At 49.3% G+C, this 19,843-nt stretch overlaps 2 protein-coding genes across 5 annotated transcripts in view; both read left to right on the top strand.

The window, feature by feature from the left end:
• PPRC1 (PPARG related coactivator 1) overlaps positions 1-8,147 on the top strand; it is an 18,060-nt gene extending 9,913 nt beyond the window's left edge. The window contains exons 6-14 of one of the 3 annotated variants that reach the window (XM_017851818.1): positions 611-664; positions 1,763-1,820; positions 2,538-2,605; positions 4,486-5,209; positions 6,202-6,351; positions 6,459-6,525; positions 6,648-6,769; positions 6,993-7,144; positions 7,741-8,147. In XM_017851818.1, coding sequence (XP_017707307.1) covers positions 611-664; positions 1,763-1,820; positions 2,538-2,605; positions 4,486-5,209; positions 6,202-6,351; positions 6,459-6,525; positions 6,648-6,769; positions 6,993-7,144; positions 7,741-7,844 — 1,499 coding nt within the window. In that variant the 3' untranslated portion in view covers positions 7,845-8,147. Of the gene's footprint in view, positions 1-610; positions 665-1,762; positions 1,821-2,534; positions 2,606-4,485; positions 5,210-6,201; positions 6,352-6,458; positions 6,526-6,647; positions 6,770-6,992; positions 7,145-7,740 lie in introns of all 3 variants that reach the window. The other 2 variants (XM_017851817.1, XM_017851819.1) reach the window with 2 other exon arrangements.
• Positions 8,148-10,350: 2,203 nt separating this feature from the next.
• NOLC1 (nucleolar and coiled-body phosphoprotein 1) overlaps positions 10,351-19,843 on the top strand; it is a 12,457-nt gene continuing 2,964 nt past the window's right edge. Inside the window, exons 1-10 of one of the 2 annotated variants that reach the window (XM_017851799.1) lie at positions 10,351-10,701; positions 15,007-15,062; positions 15,176-15,318; positions 15,421-15,545; positions 16,350-16,515; positions 17,452-17,558; positions 17,681-17,816; positions 18,456-18,584; positions 18,793-18,903; positions 19,007-19,657. In XM_017851799.1, coding sequence (XP_017707288.1) covers positions 10,477-10,701; positions 15,007-15,062; positions 15,176-15,318; positions 15,421-15,545; positions 16,350-16,515; positions 17,452-17,558; positions 17,681-17,816; positions 18,456-18,584; positions 18,793-18,903; positions 19,007-19,657 — 1,849 coding nt within the window. In that variant the 5' untranslated portion in view covers positions 10,351-10,476. Of the gene's footprint in view, positions 10,702-15,006; positions 15,063-15,172; positions 15,319-15,420; positions 15,546-16,349; positions 16,516-17,451; positions 17,559-17,680; positions 17,817-18,455; positions 18,585-18,792; positions 18,904-19,006; positions 19,658-19,843 lie in introns of both variants that reach the window. The other variant, XM_017851798.1, reaches the window with a different exon arrangement.

The following is a 19,843-nucleotide window of genomic DNA, read 5'->3' as shown; positions in this document are numbered from 1 at the left end:
AGATGGAGTCTCCCTCTGTCGCCCAGGCTGGAGTGCAGTGGCACGATCTTGACTCACTGCAACCTCCGCCTCCTGGGTTCAAGCAATTCTCCTGCCTCCGCCTCCCCAGTAGCTGGGATTACAGGTGCTCACATCCACGCCTGGCTAATTTTTGTATTTTTAATGGAGGTGAGGTTTCACCATGTTGGCCAGGTTGGTCTCAATCTCTTGACCTCATGATCCCCCTACCTCAGCCTCCCAAAGTGCTGGGATTACAGGTGTGAGCCACCATGCCTGGCCTGTTTTTGTTTTTAAGAGATGAGATCTCACTGTGTTGCCCAGGCTGGACTTGAACTCCTGGGCTCAAGTGGTCCTCCCACCTCAGCCTTCCAAGTAGCTTGGATTTATAGGCACAGGTGTGTGCCACCATGCCTGGCTGTGGAGGGTTCTTCAGAGGCAGAGCTCTGGGTTGGTTTGAATCCTTCATGCTTTGTGCTGCTACCTTGGTTCACTTAGTACAGAGGGCAGGGGGAGTGGAAAGGGAGAAGTGAGATGATTCGGGGGCTTCCTGGGACCTGTGTACTCAGTTGATAGGGGCTCGTTTTCAATCCTGTGTTGTGTGCCTCCACAGGAATTGAGGCATCGGACCTGTCCAGTCTGCTGGAGCAGTTTGAGAAATCAGAAGGTGAGGGAACATGGGTAGTTTTGCTCCAACTCTTTTTTTGGTGATACTTCTTTTGGGCCTAGCCCTGTAGTTGCTTTAACTAGGGTGAGAGGGGACAGCCTTAGCCACTAAAGCAGCTCCCTAATTGGAAGATGGAGACAAGATTGAACTGTGATGGTAATCTAAGCCAGGGACGGCAGTGATACAGCAAGGAAGGTATTAAAATGAGTAGACTGAGAATCCAGGCCGGGCGTAGTGGCTCATGACTGTAATCCCAGCACTTTGGGAAGCTGAGGCGGGCGGATCACAACGTCAGGAATTTGAGACCAGCCTGGCCAACATGGTGAAACCCCATCTCTACTAAAAATACAAAAATTAGCTGGGCGAGGTGGCGGGTGCCTGTAATCCGAGCTACTGGGGAGGCTGAGGCAGGAGAATTGTTTGCACCCAGCAGGCAGAGATTGCAGTGAGCCGAGATCGTGCTGTTGCATTCTAGCCTGGGTGACAGAGTGAGACTCCGTCTCAAAAAAAAAAAAAAAAAAAAAAAAAGGGAATCCAAGCAGGTTGGGGTTGTTTAGAGACATTTTTATAGAGAGAAGTAGCTTTCAGGCTGGACATTGAAAGACAGGTAGGAATTCACAGAGAGAATATGTGTGGCAACTAAAGGCAAAGGGTAGGTATAGGAAGAATAGCATATGGCCATTCGAAAGGCAATGAATAGCTGGCTTTCTCAGTATAAAGCATGGATGTAGGTGCTATGGGGGACACTGAGTTGGTAACAAGGCAAAATAGAAAATGTGATTTGTAGAACGAGAGTAGGCTGTGAGGCCAGGAAGCTAGTTAGTCAGATCGTAGATCATCTTGAACACTAGGCTTATACATTTGGACTTTATCTCACATTCAGTGGAGGAATGTGGGTGTTTCTGAGCAGAAAAGAGACATGATTAAAAATAGTACTTGGTAATCCACTGGAGGAGACTGGATCTCTTCGAGGAGATCCCAACAGGGAATATGTAGGCAAAGTGGATTCTCCTCCTTTGGGTCTCAAAGCAAGCCCTTCTGTGCCACCTCAGTCTAGAACATCTGGTTGGGCTTTTAACTAGTATGGTTTCTTTGCAGCCAAAAAGGAGTGTCCTCCTCCGGCTCCTGCTGACAGCTTGGCTGTAGGAAACTCAGGGTAAGTATGGAGATGTGAGCGAGTTACCCTACAGCTGTTGGTCAGCAGCCGGCTGACACTCCAGGACCATCAACTGGATGCCTCTGTTGCAGGGACGTTGTAGACAGCTCTAGAGTCTTTCCCTGTTTCCCCACCCCTAACTCTGCCCGTCACTACTGGGCAGTATCTTGGGTGGTGAGGTGAGGATGGGCATGTTCACTGCCCTCCAACTGATTCCAATCAGGGGTTCCAAATGTCCTGGAGGTGCCTTTTATCTCCTGGCAAGTCATGCCTTTGGGGATTTCTTTCCTTCATTTAATAACACTTCAAGTTCACTCAGTGCTGGTAATGGTGTAACTTAAAGTGGAGGAAGATATTAATGGCTAGGAATCATTTTTCATGTTCATGGTCCTCCATCCTGTTCTGCCAAGCATGTTCCCCTCCACATTGATTTCAGGTTGGTTTGAGCTGGGCAGGTGAGACTCCTGATGTGAAGGAGGTGGCGGGTATTCAAGGTCATGGCCGACCTGCCTCTTGGAATTGGGCAGGGCTGAGTTGAGACCTAATCTGTAGTTCAGTCAATAAGACCCTTTTGTGCAGGAAGAAGATGATGGGGGCAATTTGTGCATCCCATTCTTCTCTGCACCCACCCCCTCCCATTGATTTGTGAGAAAGGCAAATGTACAAGATGTTGAGGAGGCAATGAATCAGGCTTTCCCTTTTCCCCCCCGCCAGCAGCGTTGACATTCCCCAGGAGAAGAGGCCCCTAGACCGGTTACAAGCCCCAGAACTGGCCAACGTGGCAGGTGGGTTCAGGGTGGGGAATTCTGCCTGTGATTAGTCTATGCAGCAACATTTGCTGAGCCTACTCCAAATCAATTGTGTGTAGGCATTAAGGATATAGAGATCTGATCTCCAGCCTTGAGGTACTCACAGTCTAGAGGGCAGATGTGTAAACAAATGAGCATGTTGAGTATCAGGTGCTATGTTACAGCCTATGGGCCGGGCGCGGTGGCTCGCGCCCGTAATCCCAGCACTTTGGGAGGCTGAGGCAGGTGGATCACTTGGAGGTCAGGAGTTTGAGACCAGCCTGGCCCACACGGTGAAACCCTATCTTTATTAAAAAAATAAAAAAATTAGTTGGGCGTGGTAGTACATGCCTATAGTCCCAGCTACTTGGGAGGCTGAGGCAGGAGAATTGCTTAAATCTAGGAGGCGGAGTTTGCAGTGAGCTGAGATTGTGCCGCTGCACTCCAGCCTGGGCGACAGAGCAAGACTCCATCTCAAAAAAAAAAAGAAAGAAAGGCTGGGCGTGGTGGCTTCACGCCTGTAATCCCAGCACTTTGGGAGGCTGAGGCGGGCGGATCACGTGGTCAGGAGATTGAGACCATCCTGGCTAACAGTGAAACACCATCTCTACTAAAAATACAAAAAAATTAGCTGGGCGTGATGGTGGGCGCCTGTAGTCCCAGCTACTTGGAAGGCTGAGGCAGGAGAATGGCGTGAACCTGGGAGGCGGAGCTTGCAGTGAGCCAAGTTCGTACCAGTGCCCTCCAGCCTGGGCGACAGAGCGAGACTCTGTCTTGGAAGAAAAATAAAAGGCCGGGTGTGGTGGCTCACACCTTTAATCCCAGCAGTTTGGGAGGCTGAGGCAGGTGGATCATGAGATCAGGAGATTGAGACCATCCTGGCTAACACAGTGAAACCCGGTCTCTGCTAAAAATACAAAAAATTAGCTGGGTGTGGTGGCGGGTGCCTGTAGTCCCAGCTACTTGGGAGGCTGAGGCAGGAGAATGGCATGAACCCAGGAGGCGGAGCTTGCAGTGAGCCAAGATCGCGCCACTGCACTCCAGCCTGGGTGACAGAGCAAGACTCCATCCCACCAAAAAAAAGAAAAAACCCTATGGATTACAGTGAGATGTGAAGAGGGACAGTCAGGGTAGGGTTATATAGAAACTAATACCCTAAGCTGAAACTTGAGAAACTATCAATCAGGTGGTAGATTTATGGGAGAGGACATTCTAGGAAGATGGAGCAGCTTGAATGAACTGAAGAAACAAAACCAGCCAGGTATGTTTTGGGGAATTGAGAGTGGCTTGGTTTAGCTGGAGTGTAGTAGCTGATCAGGGCAGTGGGCAGAGGTAAAGCAAGAGACAAAATTGGAGTGGTAAATAGAAGGTCAGATTATAGGGACCTCAAGTGCCATATTAAGCTCTTTGGACTTTATCCTATGCATTGAAGAAACTTTAGCAGATTGGTTTTTGGGTGCTCCATCTAGCAGGAATATAGAAGACAGGTGGATGACTCTGAAACTGGAAGTGGGGAGACCATCAGAATATGACTACATGAGTAGGCAAGATGCAGCCTAGAAGTCAGGCAGTACTGGGTGGAGGGGGCGGATCTGAGAATGGAGAGCTAGACTCTAGGACCTGCCTGCCAGCTAGGTTTGGGTAGTGAGAGGATGAGGGCTTCAGGAAGACCCTAGCTGGCTGGATTTCTCTTGCTGGTCCCCAAGTTGGGGAACATGGGGAAGGAACAGTTGAAGCAGTGGGAGAAGTTGGGCTGCTTACCTTGCTTGGTGTACTTTGTGAGATGAGGTGGGGGTTTCTGGAGGCTATATACACAGTATTTGGAAGCGTAGAATCGGATCTCACCCTGCTATCTCCATCCTCCCTCCCTACCACAGGGCTCACCCCTCCAGCTACCCCTCCCCACCAGTTATGGAAGCCCCTGGCTGCTGTCTCACTGCTGGCCAAAGCCAAATCTCCTAAGTCCACCGCCCAGGAGGGAACCCTGAAGCCTGAAGGAGTTACGGAGGCCAAACATCCAGCTGCAGTTCGCCTCCAAGAAGGGGTCCATGGCCCTAGTCGAGTCCATGTGGGCTCTGGGGACCATGACTATTGTGTCCGGAGCAGGACTCCCCCAAAAAAGATGCCTGCCCTAGTCATTCCAGAGGTGGGCTCCCGATGGAATGTCAAGCGCCATCAGGACATCACCATCAAACCTGTCTTGTCCTTGGGCCCAGCTGCCCCTCCGCCCCCATGCATAGCTGCCTCCCGGGAGCCACTTGATCACAGGACTAGCAGTGAGCAGGCAGATCCCTCAGCGCCCTGCCTTGCCCCATCCAGCTTGCTGTCCCCTGAGGCCTCACCCTGCCGGAATGACATGAACACTAGGACTCCCCTTGAACCCTCAGCCAAGCAGCGGTCAATGCGCTGTTACCGAAAAGCCTGCAGGTCAGCCAGCCCTTCAAGCCAGGGCTGGCAGGGCCGCCGAGGCCGCAACAGTCGTTCTGTCAGCTCTGGGTCCAACCGGACCAGCGAAGCATCTTCCTCCTCATCCTCATCGTCGTCTTCCTCATCCCGATCTCGGTCCAGGTCCCTCTCCCCCCCACACAAGAGGTGGCGAAGGTGAGCTTTGATGGCCCTGTAGGTTCTCTCCATTTAGGAAGTTGACGTACTTCTGTGGTTTACTTTGAAAGCTTTTACACATTGACTTTGGTACTTTCAGGCGCTAAGTCTTCTATTTCTGTCTTTGGCTTTTGTGTTTTCCCTTTTCCTGGATTGTTGAAGGAGGCAAGCTGTGAGACGATTGCTTCTGTCCCCTGTTGGAGTTTGGGGTATCAGTGAGGTCTCCTGCTTCCTTGAGACCTGCCGTGGGGAGACTTTCAGGGTTTGAGTTTGACCATGTTGATTTTTTTCACATACTGTATCAGCCTTCATTTTTGGTATTCTGGGTGCTATGTGAGGTAGTGGGTTACCTGTTAATAGAAAATAGTTCTTCCCTTAATCATCTGCTGAGGAAGGTGCCTGGGGCAGTTCCTTTGGATGTCGCTATGGCCTCATCTATTTCCTGGCAATATCTTTTTTTCTCAGTAACCAAGTTTTCCCACTTAATGAATAATTCTTGGGTTTTGGAGATGATAAATATCTTCAGAACTGGCCCATACTACAAGTCTAGCAGTTACCTCTCTCTTTACCATGGTCACAGTATTTCCATGAGACCTGGTAGGGGAGCAATAGTAACCCAAAAGACCCAGCATTGGCCCCAGCACCACAGATAGCTGGGTGTGAGACCTAGGGCTCAGCCCTCTCCCTGAGTCTCCATTTATTGTTCTTCCTCTTTCTGATTTGTTAAGTATTTTTCAGTTTTTAATTGCACGATTGAAAATAAATGTGATCTCTTCCAAAACACTCCACAACATTCCAGGTACACCTAAAGTTCCACGAAGGGCTTCAGTTTGTTCATCTGTGAAGGAAAATTGTTCTTCTAGACCTCTTCTACTCTGCTTTGTCTTTGGTCCTGAGCTTCCTGAAAGAAAGATAGGACTGGGGCCTGGGTGAGATAAGCAGAGTATACTTGAACCACTCCCAGCATTCCTGCATGCCCTCTTTTTCTTCAGGTCCAGCTGTAGTTCCTCTGGACGTTCTCGAAGATGCTCTTCCTCTTCTTCGTCATCATCTTCCTCTTCGTCTTCCTCATCCTCATCATCCAGTTCCCGAAGCCGCTCACGCTCCCCATCCCCCCGCCGGAGAAGTGACAGGAGGCGGCGGTGAGCACGTGTTTAGGGAGCACCATGCACCTGGGATGCAGGTGCCTAAGAGTTCTGAGTCTTGAATTGTCTTATGTTGGGGGGCTGACAACACCTTCTCTTGTCAGGTACAGCTCTTATCGTTCACATGACCATTACCAAAGGCAAAGAGTGCTGCAAAAGGAGCGTGCAATAGTGAGTAGAGGAACAGGTCATGGGAGGAGGGTGCTTACCTGCTGAACCTTGAGCTCAGAGAGCTGCCTGCAGCTGTAGCCCTGGCTCATGGTGTGCTGATTTTTTTTCGTTTCCAAACAAAGGAAGAAAGAAGGGTGGTCTTCATTGGAAAGATACCTGGCCGCATGACTCGATCAGAGCTGAAACAGAGGTTCTCCGTTTTTGGAGAGATTGAGGAGTGCACCATCCACTTCCGTGTCCAAGGGTAAGCTTGAGCCCCAAGGTCAGGATGTTCTTTCTATCCCATTCATCTACCTTGATGTTTCTTTGTCTTGCCTCCTTGCTCTGGTGTGCTGAGCAATATGGGGCACCTTCATTTCTGCAGTCAGAAGGTTGGCCACTGGGAATGAGAAGAACCACCCCTGTACCCTGGGGTGCTGTGTCTCCTCCATGGCACTCCAGCCCCTGCCTTACCCTCCTCCTACCAGGGACAACTACGGCTTCGTCACTTATCGCTATGCTGAGGAGGCATTTGCAGCCATCGAGAGTGGCCACAAGCTGCGGCAGGCAGATGAGCAGCCCTTTGATCTCTGCTTTGGGGGCCGAAGGCAGTTCTGCAAGAGGAGTTATTCTGATCTTGGTGAGTGGAGGGAGGGCCTAAAGCTTTGGAATACTTCATCCCCTCCCCAGAAGGGTTCCTAACCCTTTGTGAGTGGGGCTAGGCAGACTCATCTTAGTTTGACATACAAAGAACCCCAGGGGGCTGGGTGCAGTGGCTCACGCCTGTAATCCCAGCACTTTGGGAGGCCGAGGTGGGCAGATCACGAGGTCAGGAGTTCAAGACCAGCCTGGCCAACGTGATGAAGCCCCGTCTCTACCAAAAATAGAAAAAATTAGCTGGAGGTGGTGGCACGCACCTGTAATCCCAGCTACTCGGGAGGCTGAGGCAGGAGAATTGCTTGAACCCGGGAGGCAGAGATTGCAGTGAGCCGAGATCACAACACTGCACTCCAGCCTGGGCAACAGAGCGAGACTCTGTCTGAAAAAAACAAAAAAAGACCCAAGGGGTGAAAAAACAAAAAAAGACCCAAATGGGGACTGGGGACTCTCCTATCTCTGACTTAAAGTTAGAGCAGTTTTCACTCCATCCGTTTTTGGGATGGGAGATAGCCATTTTTAGACCCTGTGGTTGGGAAGTGTGGTCAGAGACCTTGAAGTTTGTCTTTACCTTTATAGACTCCAACCGGGAAGACTTTGACCCTGCACCTGTAAAGAGCAAATTTGATTCTCTTGACTTTGACACATTGTTGAAACAGGCCCAGAAGAACCTCAGGAGGTAACCTTGGGCCCTTCCCTGCTACCCTTTTTCTCCTTTGGAGGTGCCCAACCTCCTCCACCCCTTCCCCTACTCTAGGGGAGAGAGCTGCTAGTGAGATGACTGTTTTATAAAGAAATGGAAAAAAGTGAAATAAAAAATGTGTTGAATCAGATTTTTTAAAAAGGGTATTTGTTTTTTTATAACAGGTGTTGAAACAAGTTAACTTGCATTCCTATGTAAGATAGGTGGGGCTGAGGGGATCCCCAGTGTTTGGAATATAAGTCACTATGCAGACTAATAAACATCAACTAGAGAGAACTCCCAACTGCTGTTGTGCTTCTTTGTATGGTGCTAATGCCAAATGTATTCACTTTTCCTATCTGAACATGGTCCAGGGACATGCCTCTCCCTGGTCAGGTGCAAAAATCCCACTGGATTTGAAACTTGGTTCCTCAGATGTATTATCTGAAATGAGTCATTTAGGACAGTACTTCTCAACTTTAAAGGGAATTTGAATCATCTAGTGATCTTTCTAGAATGTAGATTCTGACAATGGGATGATGACACCGTCCAGGAAGGGTTTTTGATAACAAGGACCTAGAGAAGCTCACACTTGTTCCAAAGAAAGGTTTTCTAAACTGGGACTGGTGTATACATTCATCATGTCAGTTATGTTCATCATGTTATAATAGTTTGAGCACACTGCATGGCACAACAGGTGCTCAAATGTTTTAAATAATGCATGTCAGGCGCAGTGGCTCACGCCTGTAATCCCAGCACTTTGGGAGGCAGAGGCGGGTGAATCACGAGGTCAGGAGATCGAGACCATCCTGGCCAACATGGTGAAACCTTGTCTCTACTGAAAGTACAAAAAATTGGCCAGGTGTGGTGGCGGGTGCCTGTAGTCCTAGCTACTCAGGAGGCTGAGGCAAGAGAATGGCATGAACCCAGGAGGCGGAGCTTGCAGTGAGCCCAGATTGTGCCACTGCACTCCAGCCTGGGTGACAGAGCGAGACTCCGTCTCAAAAAAAAAGAAATAATAATAATGCATGCATGTGGGTAGAATAGGAAGCATGGGGAAGAGGGAACTGTGGAGTTTTTTGGCTTTTTTGCCTTTTTTTTTTGTTTTTGAAATGGAGTCTTGTTCTGTCTCCCAGGCTGGTGTGCAGTGGCACAATTTTGGCTCACTGCAGCCTCTGCCTTGTGGGTTCAAATGATTATCCTGCCTCAGCTTCCTGAGTAGCTGGGATTACAGGCACCTGTCACCATGCCTGGCTAATTTTTTTGTATTTTTAGTAGAGAAAGGGTTTCACCATGTTGGCCAGAGCTGTTCTTGAACTCCTGACCTCAGGTGATCCACCCACCTTGGCCTCCCAAAGTGCTGAGATTACAGGCGTGAACCACCGTGCCTGGCTTTGTTTTTGATTTTTGAGATAGGATCTCACTCTGTGACCCAGGCTGGATTGCAGTGGCAGGATCATGGCTCATTGCAGCTGTGACCTCCCTGGCTCAGTTGATCCTCCCGCCCCAGCCTCCCAAGTAGGTGAGACACAGGTGCATGCCACTACACTTGGCTAGTCTTTAAAATTTGTAGAGAGAGGGGGGGTTTCACTGTGTTGTCCAGGCTGACCTCTAACTCCTGGGCTCAAGGGATCCTCCCATCTCGGCCTTCCAAAGTGTTGAGATAACAGGTGTGAGCCACTGTGTCTGGCCAGTTTTATACAGGACAGGGGAGTGTCTGGAGAAAGGCAAAGGAGAGGTGTGTTCCATGAGAATCCTTATCCTTCTTGAGCGGCATTAGTGGGAGGTAGCCAAGGGGTAGTGGGTAGGATTGAAGCGATTGCTAACTGCTAATATGATCTGAAATGTGGCAGAACTTGGAATTAACTTGGTAGATGTGAGCATTGATATTGGAGTTACTCATGACAAAGGGAGAGTGTGAACTCTGACCCCGGAGAAAGAAGGGTTATTTTCAACAATCTCTTCAGCTTGAAGAGATTGTTGGTGTGTGTGATTCAGGTTTGGTGCATGACATCTTTCCTCTTCATGGAGCTGACCTAAGGCGGAATATAAAGGGAATGGGAGGGGCGGCTTGGAAATCAACACTTGCCACCCTCACGACTGATAACCTGAAGGATCCTCTGAACAACACCTCCCACCCTCACGACGGATAACTTGAAGGAGCCTCTGCAGCAGAGGCAGGAATCTGGAGGCTGGGATGGTATCAGAAAGGGCCTCCCTGGGTGTTGGAGGCAATGAAGATGAAGGGCGAGAATCCATTGGCCGCGCCAGTGCGCTAGTGGGGGCGGTTAGGAGATCTTGTAGACCAAGTCTAGAACGGGGAAGGACTGTTCGAGCGCGCTTGCCCACTCATTACTCTGGAATCCGAATCCCAGCAGGGGCGCGGGAAACCGCTGCTCTGAGAAAAGTTACCTCCCCCAGAAAGACAGCGCGGGAAGTCCCGAGTTTCCCGCCATGCCGAGGGCGTGACCCTTGACGTCAGAGCTCCACCTCCACAAACTGGCGGACAGTGGGCTCCGCCCTTAACCAAGATGGCGATACGCGTGGGACCGGAAAGAGTTTATAGATTTCCCGTCTACCCTACCCCCTGAAGTGGAGGTGGGACTGTCCTGTGGAGCCCCGCCCTTTCCGCTATGCGCCCGCGCGGCGCAATGATGTACATGGGCCCGCCCACTGCCCCTGTTGGGTTCCTGAGTCGTGCTGCGTCCACGACGGTAGTGACGCGTATTGCCGGCAGGATGGCGGACGCCGGCTTGCGCCGCGTGGTTCCCAGCGACCTGTATCCTCTCGTGCTCGGCTTCCTGCGCGATAACCAACTCTCGGAGGTGGCCAATAAGTTCGCCAAAGCGACAGGAGCTGTGAGTTCCGGGCTTGGGGTGGGGACCGGGCTGAGATGACCACAAAGCTTCAGGCCCTGACGTGCTTAGGTTTCCCGGTGGGGAAGTCTATGGGGTCCGTCAATCCAGTGTCTGCAAGGCCTTTACGCCGACCCCTGGGCAGTGCCCAGAGAAAGCCTGCGGCCTTGGTCGCTCCTCTTCCCCCAGTCCTGACTAGATATCGCTGAGTTTTGTTGCTTTTTTTCTTGTGGAGCCGTGCAGCGTCGGCAGCGTGGGAGCCTCGTGGCCCGAAGTCACATGGCTGGCAGAGTGCAGCGGGGAGCTAGAGCCTTGTCCCACTGAGGACATTGGTTCTTCGGCATCTGGTTCTTCTGGGGTGCATTTCGTTGGGTGAGGCAAACCGCGATTTGACCTTACCCTCAGTCACATTTACTGGGCTTCAAAAGCAAGTGAAATTGCTTTAGAATGAAGGCCGGGATTTTCGTTAGTAAAGAAGAAAATGAATGAAAGTAGAAGCAGAGTTTTGTTTTGAGTTACACCGATGAGAATTGAGCATCATAAACAGCCCTACCAAGCAGGCATAGTAGTGGGCTTGGAGCTTTGGCTAATGGAATCAAACAAACCTAGGTTTGGGACCAGGCTCTGTCACTTTTTAGATACGTGACCCGGGCAGTTTATTTAACCTCTCTGAGTCTTTCTACAGGGATGTCATCATCCACTTTATAGGATTTTTGTGAATTTCAGTAAGATGATGTGTAAGAGTAGCAATCTCAGTGCTGGTGCAGAGGAATCTTGTAGAAGTTAAAGCTGTACCATAATTATTGCAATTTAGGGTGCTCCAAACACATGTGAGAGTAAGAGAACCAGGAATGTGAAAGGTTTGTAATCTTTCACATCAGCAGACGTCCCTGCATGGGAAGCGACCTTGAGGGAGGAGAGGGAGGAGGTCTTCTGCGGGGATGATAGCATGACTAGAAAGGATGGCTTGCACTTTTAGCAGAATCAGGCTGCAAAAGCAAAGAATCAGATCAGCTTCAGAACTTCCTTAAGCTGGGACATGCTGCCATGTGATCTAACTGCTTTCTTAATGAAACTGTTTAGAGTTGACTGTTAAGGAGACTGCAGAGAGTACTTTCACAGTGGACTGAATGGAATTGGACATTTCAGAATTAGGATTCATTTTTTTTTTTTTTTTTTTTTTTTTTTTTTTTTTTTTTTTTTGAGACAGAGTCTCTGTTGCCCAGTCTGGAGTGCAGTTGCCCAAGCTGGAGTGCAATGGTGCGATCTCGGCTCATTGTAACCTCCGCCTCCCAAATTCAAGTGATTCTCCTGCCTCAGCCTCCCGAGTAGCTGGGATTACAGGCGCGCACTGCCACGCCCGGCTAATTTTTGTATTTTTAGTAGAGACAGGGTTTCACCATGTTGACCAGCTGGCCTTGAACTCCTGACCTCAAGAAATCCACCCGCCTCGGCCTCCCAAAGTGCTGGGATTACAGGCGTGAGACACCATGCCTGGCCTCAGAATTAGGATTCTGAAATGGTTTTATGTGAGAAAAGCTAATTTTTGTGAAGAGTTTACTAAGGGTCAGGAGCTAAGCCCTTTACATGCATTTAATTTTTTTTTTTCTTTTTGAGGTGGAGTCTGGCTCTGTTGCCAGGCTGGAGTGCAGTGGCATGATCTCAGCTCGCTGCAACCTCTGCTGAAGTGATTCTCCTGCCTCAGCTTCCCAAGTAGCTGGGCCTACAGGTGTGCCCCACCAAGCCCAGCTAATTTTTTTTTTGTATTTTTAATAGAGACGGGGTTTCACCGTGTTGGCCAGGCTGCTTTTGAACTCCTGACCTCAAGAAATCCACCACCTGGGCCTCCCAAAGTGCTGGGATTACAGGTGTGAGCCACTGCACCCGGCCAATATGCATTATGTCTTATCCTCTCAATAACTTAATGAGATGTGTAGTATTATCTCCATTTTATAGAGAATAAAATAATCTCAGGGAGACTAAGTAATTTGTCCAAAGGTGAGTTCTCATGTGTCCTGACTCTGGTCCTTTACTCTTTTTTGTACCCCAGAGTCTCACTCTATTGCCCAGGCGGCAGTGCAGTGGTGCAATTTCGGCTCACTGCAACCTTCGCCTCTCAGGTTCAAGCGATTCTTATGCCTCAGCCTCCCAAATAGCTGGGATTACAGGCGCCCACCACCATGCCCAGCTAATGTTTGTATCTTTAGTAGAAATGGGGTTTCATCATACTGGCCAGGCTGGTCTCAAATTCCTGATCAGGTGATCTGCCCATCTTGGCCTCCCAAAGTGTTGGGATTACAGGCGTGAGCCACTGCGCCTGGCCTGATACTGTACTCTTATGTGTATTGTTTTGTGTGTGTTTGTTTCTTTTAGAGGGTCTCACTCTGTTACCCAGGCTGGAGTACAGTAATGCAATCATCGTTCACTGTAGCCTTGAACTCCTGGGCTCAGGCAATCCTCCTGCCTCAGTCACTGAAGTAGCTAGGACTACAGACATGTGCCACCACACCTGGCTAATTTTTTTTTTTTTTTTTTTTCGAGACAGAGTTTCGCTCTTGTTGCCCAGGCTGGAGTGCAGTGGCGCAATCTCAACTCACCACAACCTCCACCTCCCGGGTTCAAGCGATTCTCCTGCATTGGCCTCCCAAGTAGCTGGGATTATTACAAGCATGTGCCACCCCGCTTGGCTAATTTTGTATTTTTAGTAGAGACGGGGTTTCTCCATGTTGGTCAGGCTGGTCTCCAACTGCCGATCTCAGGTGATCCACCTGCCTCAGCCTCACAAAGTGTTGGGATTACAGACGTTTAGCCACCACAGGCCGCACCACTGCAGTGCCATTGCACTCCAGCTTGGGCGACCAAGAGCGGAACTCAGTCTCAAAAAAAAAAAAAAAAGAGAGAGAGAGAGATGGAGGTCTCACTGTTTTGCCCAGTGGTCTTGAACTCCTGTCTTTAAGTGATCCTCCTGCCTCAGCCTGCCAAAGTTTTAGATTATAGGTGTGAACCACTGCGCCTGGCCTAAATGCAGTTCTTTTTTTTTTTTTTTGACACTTGCTCTGTCGCCCAGGCTGGAGTATAATGGTGTGATTTCAGCTCACTGGAACCTCAGCCTCCTGGGTTAAAGTGATTCTCCTGCCTCAGCCTCCTAAGTAGCTGGGATTATAGGTGTGCACCACCACGCCCAGCTAAGTTTTTGTGTTTTTGGTAGACAGGGTTTTACCATGTTGGTCAGGCTGGTCTCGAACTCCTGCCCTCATGATTTGCCTACCTCAGCCTCCCAAAGTGCTGGGGTTACAGGCCTGAGCCACCGTGCCTGGCCCCTAAATGCAGTTCTTTACATTCAATACAGTACTCACCAGTCTTGTTTGTTTCTTTCTTTCTTTTTTTTTTTTTTTTTTGAGACAGGGTCTTGGTCTGTCACCCAAGCTGGAGTGCAGTGGCGCGATCTCAGCTCACTACAGCCTCCGCCTCCGGGGTTCAAGCGATTATCCTGCCTCAGCCTCCTGAGTACCAGGGATTACAGGCATCTGCCACCACACCCAGCTAGGAGACGGGGTTTCTCCATAGATAGTACATTGCTAAAGTAAAGAGAGTGAGCTTTTTTTTTGGCATATGGAGGTCTTGCTGTGTTGCTCAGGCTGATCGTGAACTCCTGGCATCCAGTGATCCTCCTGTCTCAGCCTCCCAAAGTGCTGAGATAACAGGCATGAGCCACTGTGCCCAGTCAAAAGTGATTTTTTTTTTTTTTTTTTTTTGAGATAGAGTTTTATTCTTGTTGCCCAGGCTGGAGTGCAGTGGCGCGATCTCGGCTCACTGCAACCTCCGCCTCCTTGGTTCAAGCGATTCTCCTGCTTCAGCCTCCCAAGTAGTTAGGATTACAGACGTGTGCCATCACGCTGGGCTAATTTTTGTTTTAGTAGAGAGGGGGTTTCACTGTTTTGGCCAGGCTGGTCTCGAACTCCTGACCTCTTGATCCGCCTGTCTCAGCCTCCCAAAATGCTGGGATTACAAGCATGAGCCACTGGGACTGGCTGATTTTTTTTTTTTTTTTTTAGGACTTTGGTCAATATAGATTGGCGAGCAGGGGGTTAGATGGTGCCACAAACATGGGAATAGCCCAAGTTTTTTAGATCAGAAATTGGGAAATCCACAAACAATATTTTTTTCCTGATTTATGCACGTAGCAAAAGTTTTATGAAGATGTAACATTTATACCAAATTTAGTAATTATGTATATAACGGGCCACATTTAATGAAAGCATAAGCAGGATAAAATAATTTCCTTACCCAGCTCTTTTTCTTCTACAGACACAGCAGGATGCCAATGCCTCTTCCCTCTTAGACATCTATAGCTTCTGGCTCAAGTAAGCCTTTCCTGTTCCATTTTGGCTATTTCTCCTCCAAGGTGGGCTGGGCTATGTTTCTTGGTGTGGGAAAATTCCAGTCTCCTAGAAATTGGTCTAATCTACCTTAGCAGGTCTGCCAAGGCCCCAGAGCGAAAGTTACAGGCAAATGGACCAGTGACTAAGAAGGCTAAGAAGAAGGCCTCATCCAGTGACAGTAGTGAGGACAGCAGCGAGGAGGAGGAGGAAGTTCAAGGGCCTCCAGCAAAGAAGGCTGGTAAGGCAAAGTAGCGGGTGGGCTCGGTGGTGCCAGGAAAAGAATTTACAGCCTGCTTGTTTCACATGGGTGGTTCTTACTGGGACCTGTGTTTTTGTTCAGCTGTACCTGCCAAGCGAGTCGGTCTGCCTCCTGGGAAGGCTGCAGCCAAAGCATCAGAGAGCAGCAGCAGTGAAGAGTCCAGTGATGATGATGAGGAGGAGGACCAAAAGAAACAGCCTGTCCAGGTTTGCAGCTCTGGGAAGAAAAGGGGGTTTAAGGATTGGAAAGGAAGAAACCAAAATCTTGGCCTCTAACTTGTAACCAAGGAGTGATGCCGGCAATACAATAGGTGATTATGAGGAAGAAAATCTGGGGATTTTCAGGGAGCTGATAAAAATATGAGGTCCAGGCCGAGCGCGGTGGCTCAAGCCTGTAATCCCAGCACTTTGGGAGGCCGAGACGGGCGGATCACGAGGTCAGGAGATCGAGACCATCCTGGCTAACACGGTGAAACCCCGTCTCTACTAAAAAATACAAAAAACTAGCCGGGCGTGGTGGCGGGCGCCTGTAGTCCCAGCTACTCCGGAGGCTGAGGCAGGAGAATGGCGTAAACCCGGGAGGCGGAGCTTGCAGTGAGCTGAGATCCGGCCACTGCACTCCAGCCCGGGCGACAGAGTGAGACTCCGTCTCAAAAAAAAAAAAAAAAAATATGAGGTCTGGAAGGGATTTGTGAAGTTGAGGTCAGGATCGGAAGCTAGAGGAAATTAAACCCATTCTGCTTGAGGAGTTTGGGTTCTTCTGGGACACTATTCAGGGCTCCAAGAATAAGAGAGTGTGTTTTCTTGGGAGCTTTGGCAGGAACAGGGCCAGTGTATCAAGTGGCTGAACTTTGTTGTTTCTTAAGAGTTTTTTGCCCTTTCTATATCCTGTCCTTAGCTTTCTCTTGCTCTTACTGCTGCATTAAGCCCCTAAAAATAAAAGGAACATAGGATGCCCTTTGGGTACCTGGAAGCTTTTGTTGATTTCTCTCCTTGTGTCTTTTCTAACAGAAGGGAGTTAAGCCCCAAGCCAAGGCAGCCAAAGCTCCTCCTAAGAAGGCCAAGAGCTCTGATTCTGATTCTGACTCAAGCTCCGAGGATGAGCCACCAAAGAACCAGAAGCCAAAGATAACACCTGTGGCAGCTAAAGCTCAGGCTAAAGCCCCTCCCAAACCAGGTACTGTTTCCGTTCCCAAGAGGCTGGGCTGGGGACCAGATTGCTCTGGGGACTGGTGTTAAAACTGCTGATTTGGTACTGTTTATTGAACTGGAGGTATTGATTACTGGTCTTTTAATTTTAAAGATTTTACTAATAACAAGATTTCATAGGAGCTGCTAAATAAACAGTTATTGCAGCAAGGAAAATGTGTATTTTAAAATGATGTCCATTTGGTATTTTTTTGTGACATTTCATAGACATTTTATGTTCTCACACATCCCATTCCACTGTAACCACTTAAATATCTATTTGTTGTGCTTTTCACTGCCTTTTTTATTCTTGTACGTCATTCTATGAGACAAATGAGAATTTTTCTTTTTTTCTGTAACTTGAGGGTTAGGTTATTTCTCTGAATGGAGGTTGAAGTGAAAGATTTTAGAGGGCATATTGAGATTATTTATGTCATCTTTTCTTAGTTTTATTCCTGCCATGGGATAGGAAAGGCATCCTTTGATGTGGTAAACCATGGCATTCTCCTTGATGGCTGCTCTAAAGTTGAAAGAATTGGTGGACTCCTGGCCAGGCACAGTGGCTCACGCCTATAATCCCAGCACTTTGGGAGGCTGAGGCAGGCTGATTGCTTGAGGTCAGGAGTTCAAGACCAGCCTGACCAACATGGCGAAACCTTGTTTCTACCAAAAATAAAAAAACTAGCTGGGCATGGTGGTGGGCACCTATAATCCCGGCTACTCCAGAGGCTGAGGCAGGAGAGCTGCTTGAACCACTGCACACTGCTCTGTGCGACAGAGTCAGAGCCAGACTCCATCTCAAAAAAATAAAATAAAATAAAGGGAATTCGTGGACTCCTAAGTTGTCTGCTCATAGGAAGGAGGTTTTTCATGGTCCTGACTTGCCCTAATACTCCTTACTCTTTCTTTTTCTTGGGTATTCCAGCTCGAGCAGCACCTAAAGTAGCCAATGGTAAAGCAGCCAGTAGCAGCAGCAACAGCAGCAGCAGTGATGACTCAGAGGAGGAAAAGGCAGCAGCCACCCCCAAAAAGGTCTGGGCCATAACTTGGGTCAGGGAAGAGGTGACTAGGGTGGGATGTGTGTGTCTCCATTCCCTGGCAGGATTGGTTGGATCAGCATTTTCCTATGGTAATCAGTTTTCTTTCCAATGCAGACTGTACCTAAAAAGCAAGTTGTGGCCAAGGCCCCAGTGAAAGCAGTTGCCACCCCTACCCAGAAGAGTTCCAGCAGTGAGGATTCCTCCAGTGAGGAGGAAGAGGAGCAAAAAAAAACCCTGAAAAATAAACCAGGTGACTGGACATGGAGAGTGAAGCTGGATGACTGCGGTCAGGGCCCAGCTTCAGTAATCACATGGACCTCTCCATAGAGCTGCTTGAGCGTCCTCATGACATGACAGCTAGCTTCTCCCAGTACTAGTGATCTGGGAAAGCAAGGAGGAATCTCCAGTGCTTTGTAAAACTTAGAACTCAGTAGTGACACCGTCTTCTGTTAGAACTGAGTCATTGATTCTGGCCCATACTCAAGGGGAATTAAGCTTAATTTCTAGAAGAAAGTAGTATCAAAAAAATTTGTAGACCTATCTTAAAACCATCACACTAGGCCGGGCGCGGTGGCTCAAGCCTGTAATCCCAGCACTTTGGGAGGCCGAGACGGGCGGATCACGAGGTCAGGAGATCGAGACCATCCTGGCTAACATGGTGAAACCCCGTCTCCACTAAAATACAAAAAACTAGCCGGGCGACCTGGCGGGCGCCTGTAGTCCCAGCTACTCGGGAGGCTGAGGCAGGAGAATGGCGCGAACCCGGGAGGCGGAGCTTGCAGTGAGCTGAGATCCGGCCACTGCACTCCAGCCTGGGCGGCAGAGCGAGACTCCGTCTCAAAAAAAAAAAAACAAAAAAAAAAACCATCACACTATCCTTTCTAAACAGGTCCCTACAGTTCAGTCCCCCCACCTTCTGCTCCCCCACCAAAGAAGTCTGTGGGAACCCAGCCTCCCAAGAAAGCTGTGGAAAAGCAGCAGCCTGTGGAAAGCAGTGAAGACAGCAGTGATGAGTCTGGTGAGTCAGAGGGATGCAGTCTCCCCTCAGTGTGGGTCTGGAGGAGGGGATGAGGAATAAGGGAGAGAGAAAGCCTTCCATTCCTCCATTGCATTTTGCTTAAAGCAAGACAGAGCTAAGGCTCTGTGTGTGTCTTCGCATTCTTTTTATTGCTGTCCTGGTTGGGTTGGGACTCTGGACCCAGCATAATGCTACAGGTTCTCCTCAGATTCAAGTTCTGAAGAAGAGAAGAAACCCCCAACTAAGGCAGTCATCTCTAAAGCAACCACTAAACCACCTCCAGCAAAGAAAGCAGCAGAGAGCTCTTCAGACAGCTCAGGTAAGGCATATGGAGGCCCTCAGTTCAGCTGCTCTCAGGCAGCTGCTAAGGGCTCCCCTGAATCTGAATCGGGGAGCTGTTGATTCCATCCCTCTGTATCTAGACTCTGACAGCTCTGAGGATGATGAAGCTCCTTCCAAGCCAGCTGGTACCACCAAGAATTCTTCAAATAAGCCTGCTGTCACCATCAAGTCACCTGCAGCAAAGCCAGCTGCAACCCTCAAGCAACCTGTGGGCGGTGGCCAGAAGCCTCCGATGAGAAAGGCTGACAGCAGCTCCAGTGAGGAAGAGAGCAGCTCCAGTGAGGAGGAGAAGACAAAGAAGACGGTGGCCACCAATAAGCCCAAGGTGACTGCCAAAGCAGCTCCACCTCTGCCTGCCAAGCAGGCTCCTCAGGGTAGTAGGGACAGCAGCTCTGATTCAGACAGCTCCAGCAGTGAGGAGGAGGAGGAAGAAGAGAAGACATCTAAGTCTGCAGTTAAGAAGAAGCCACAGAAGGTAGCAGGAGGTGCAGCCCCTTCCAAGCCAGCCTCTGCAAAGAAAGGAAAGACTGAGAGCAGCAGCAGTTCTTCCTCTGATGACTCCAGTGAGGAGGAGGAGGAAGAGAAGCCCAAGGGCAAGGGCTCTCCCAGACCACAAGCCCCCAAGGCCAATGGCACCTCTGCACTGACTGCCCAGAATGGAAAAGAAGCTAAGAACAGCGAGGAAGAGGAAGAAGAAAAGAAAAAGGCAGCAGTGGCAGTTTCCAAATCAGGTCGGTACCCAGTAAAAATGCCCTCTGGGTTTTGTCCCCCCAAATCAGGATGGGATATACTCTTTGAGAGTAGGGTAGTGAGAGGAGGCCCACGACTGGGCTTCCAGTTGTGGAAACTGGGAGGAAGAACAGGAAACTGGTCTCCTTTTTTTTTTTTTTTAATAGAATCTTACTCTGTCACCCAGG

Source organism: Rhinopithecus bieti, unplaced genomic scaffold, assembly GCF_001698545.2.
Source record: "Rhinopithecus bieti isolate Rb0 unplaced genomic scaffold, ASM169854v2 scaffold_31787, whole genome shotgun sequence".
NCBI lineage: Eukaryota > Metazoa > Chordata > Mammalia > Primates > Cercopithecidae > Rhinopithecus > Rhinopithecus bieti.
Note: the sequence above shows the minus strand (reverse complement) of the source record. Positions and strands in the feature narration are given on the sequence as shown.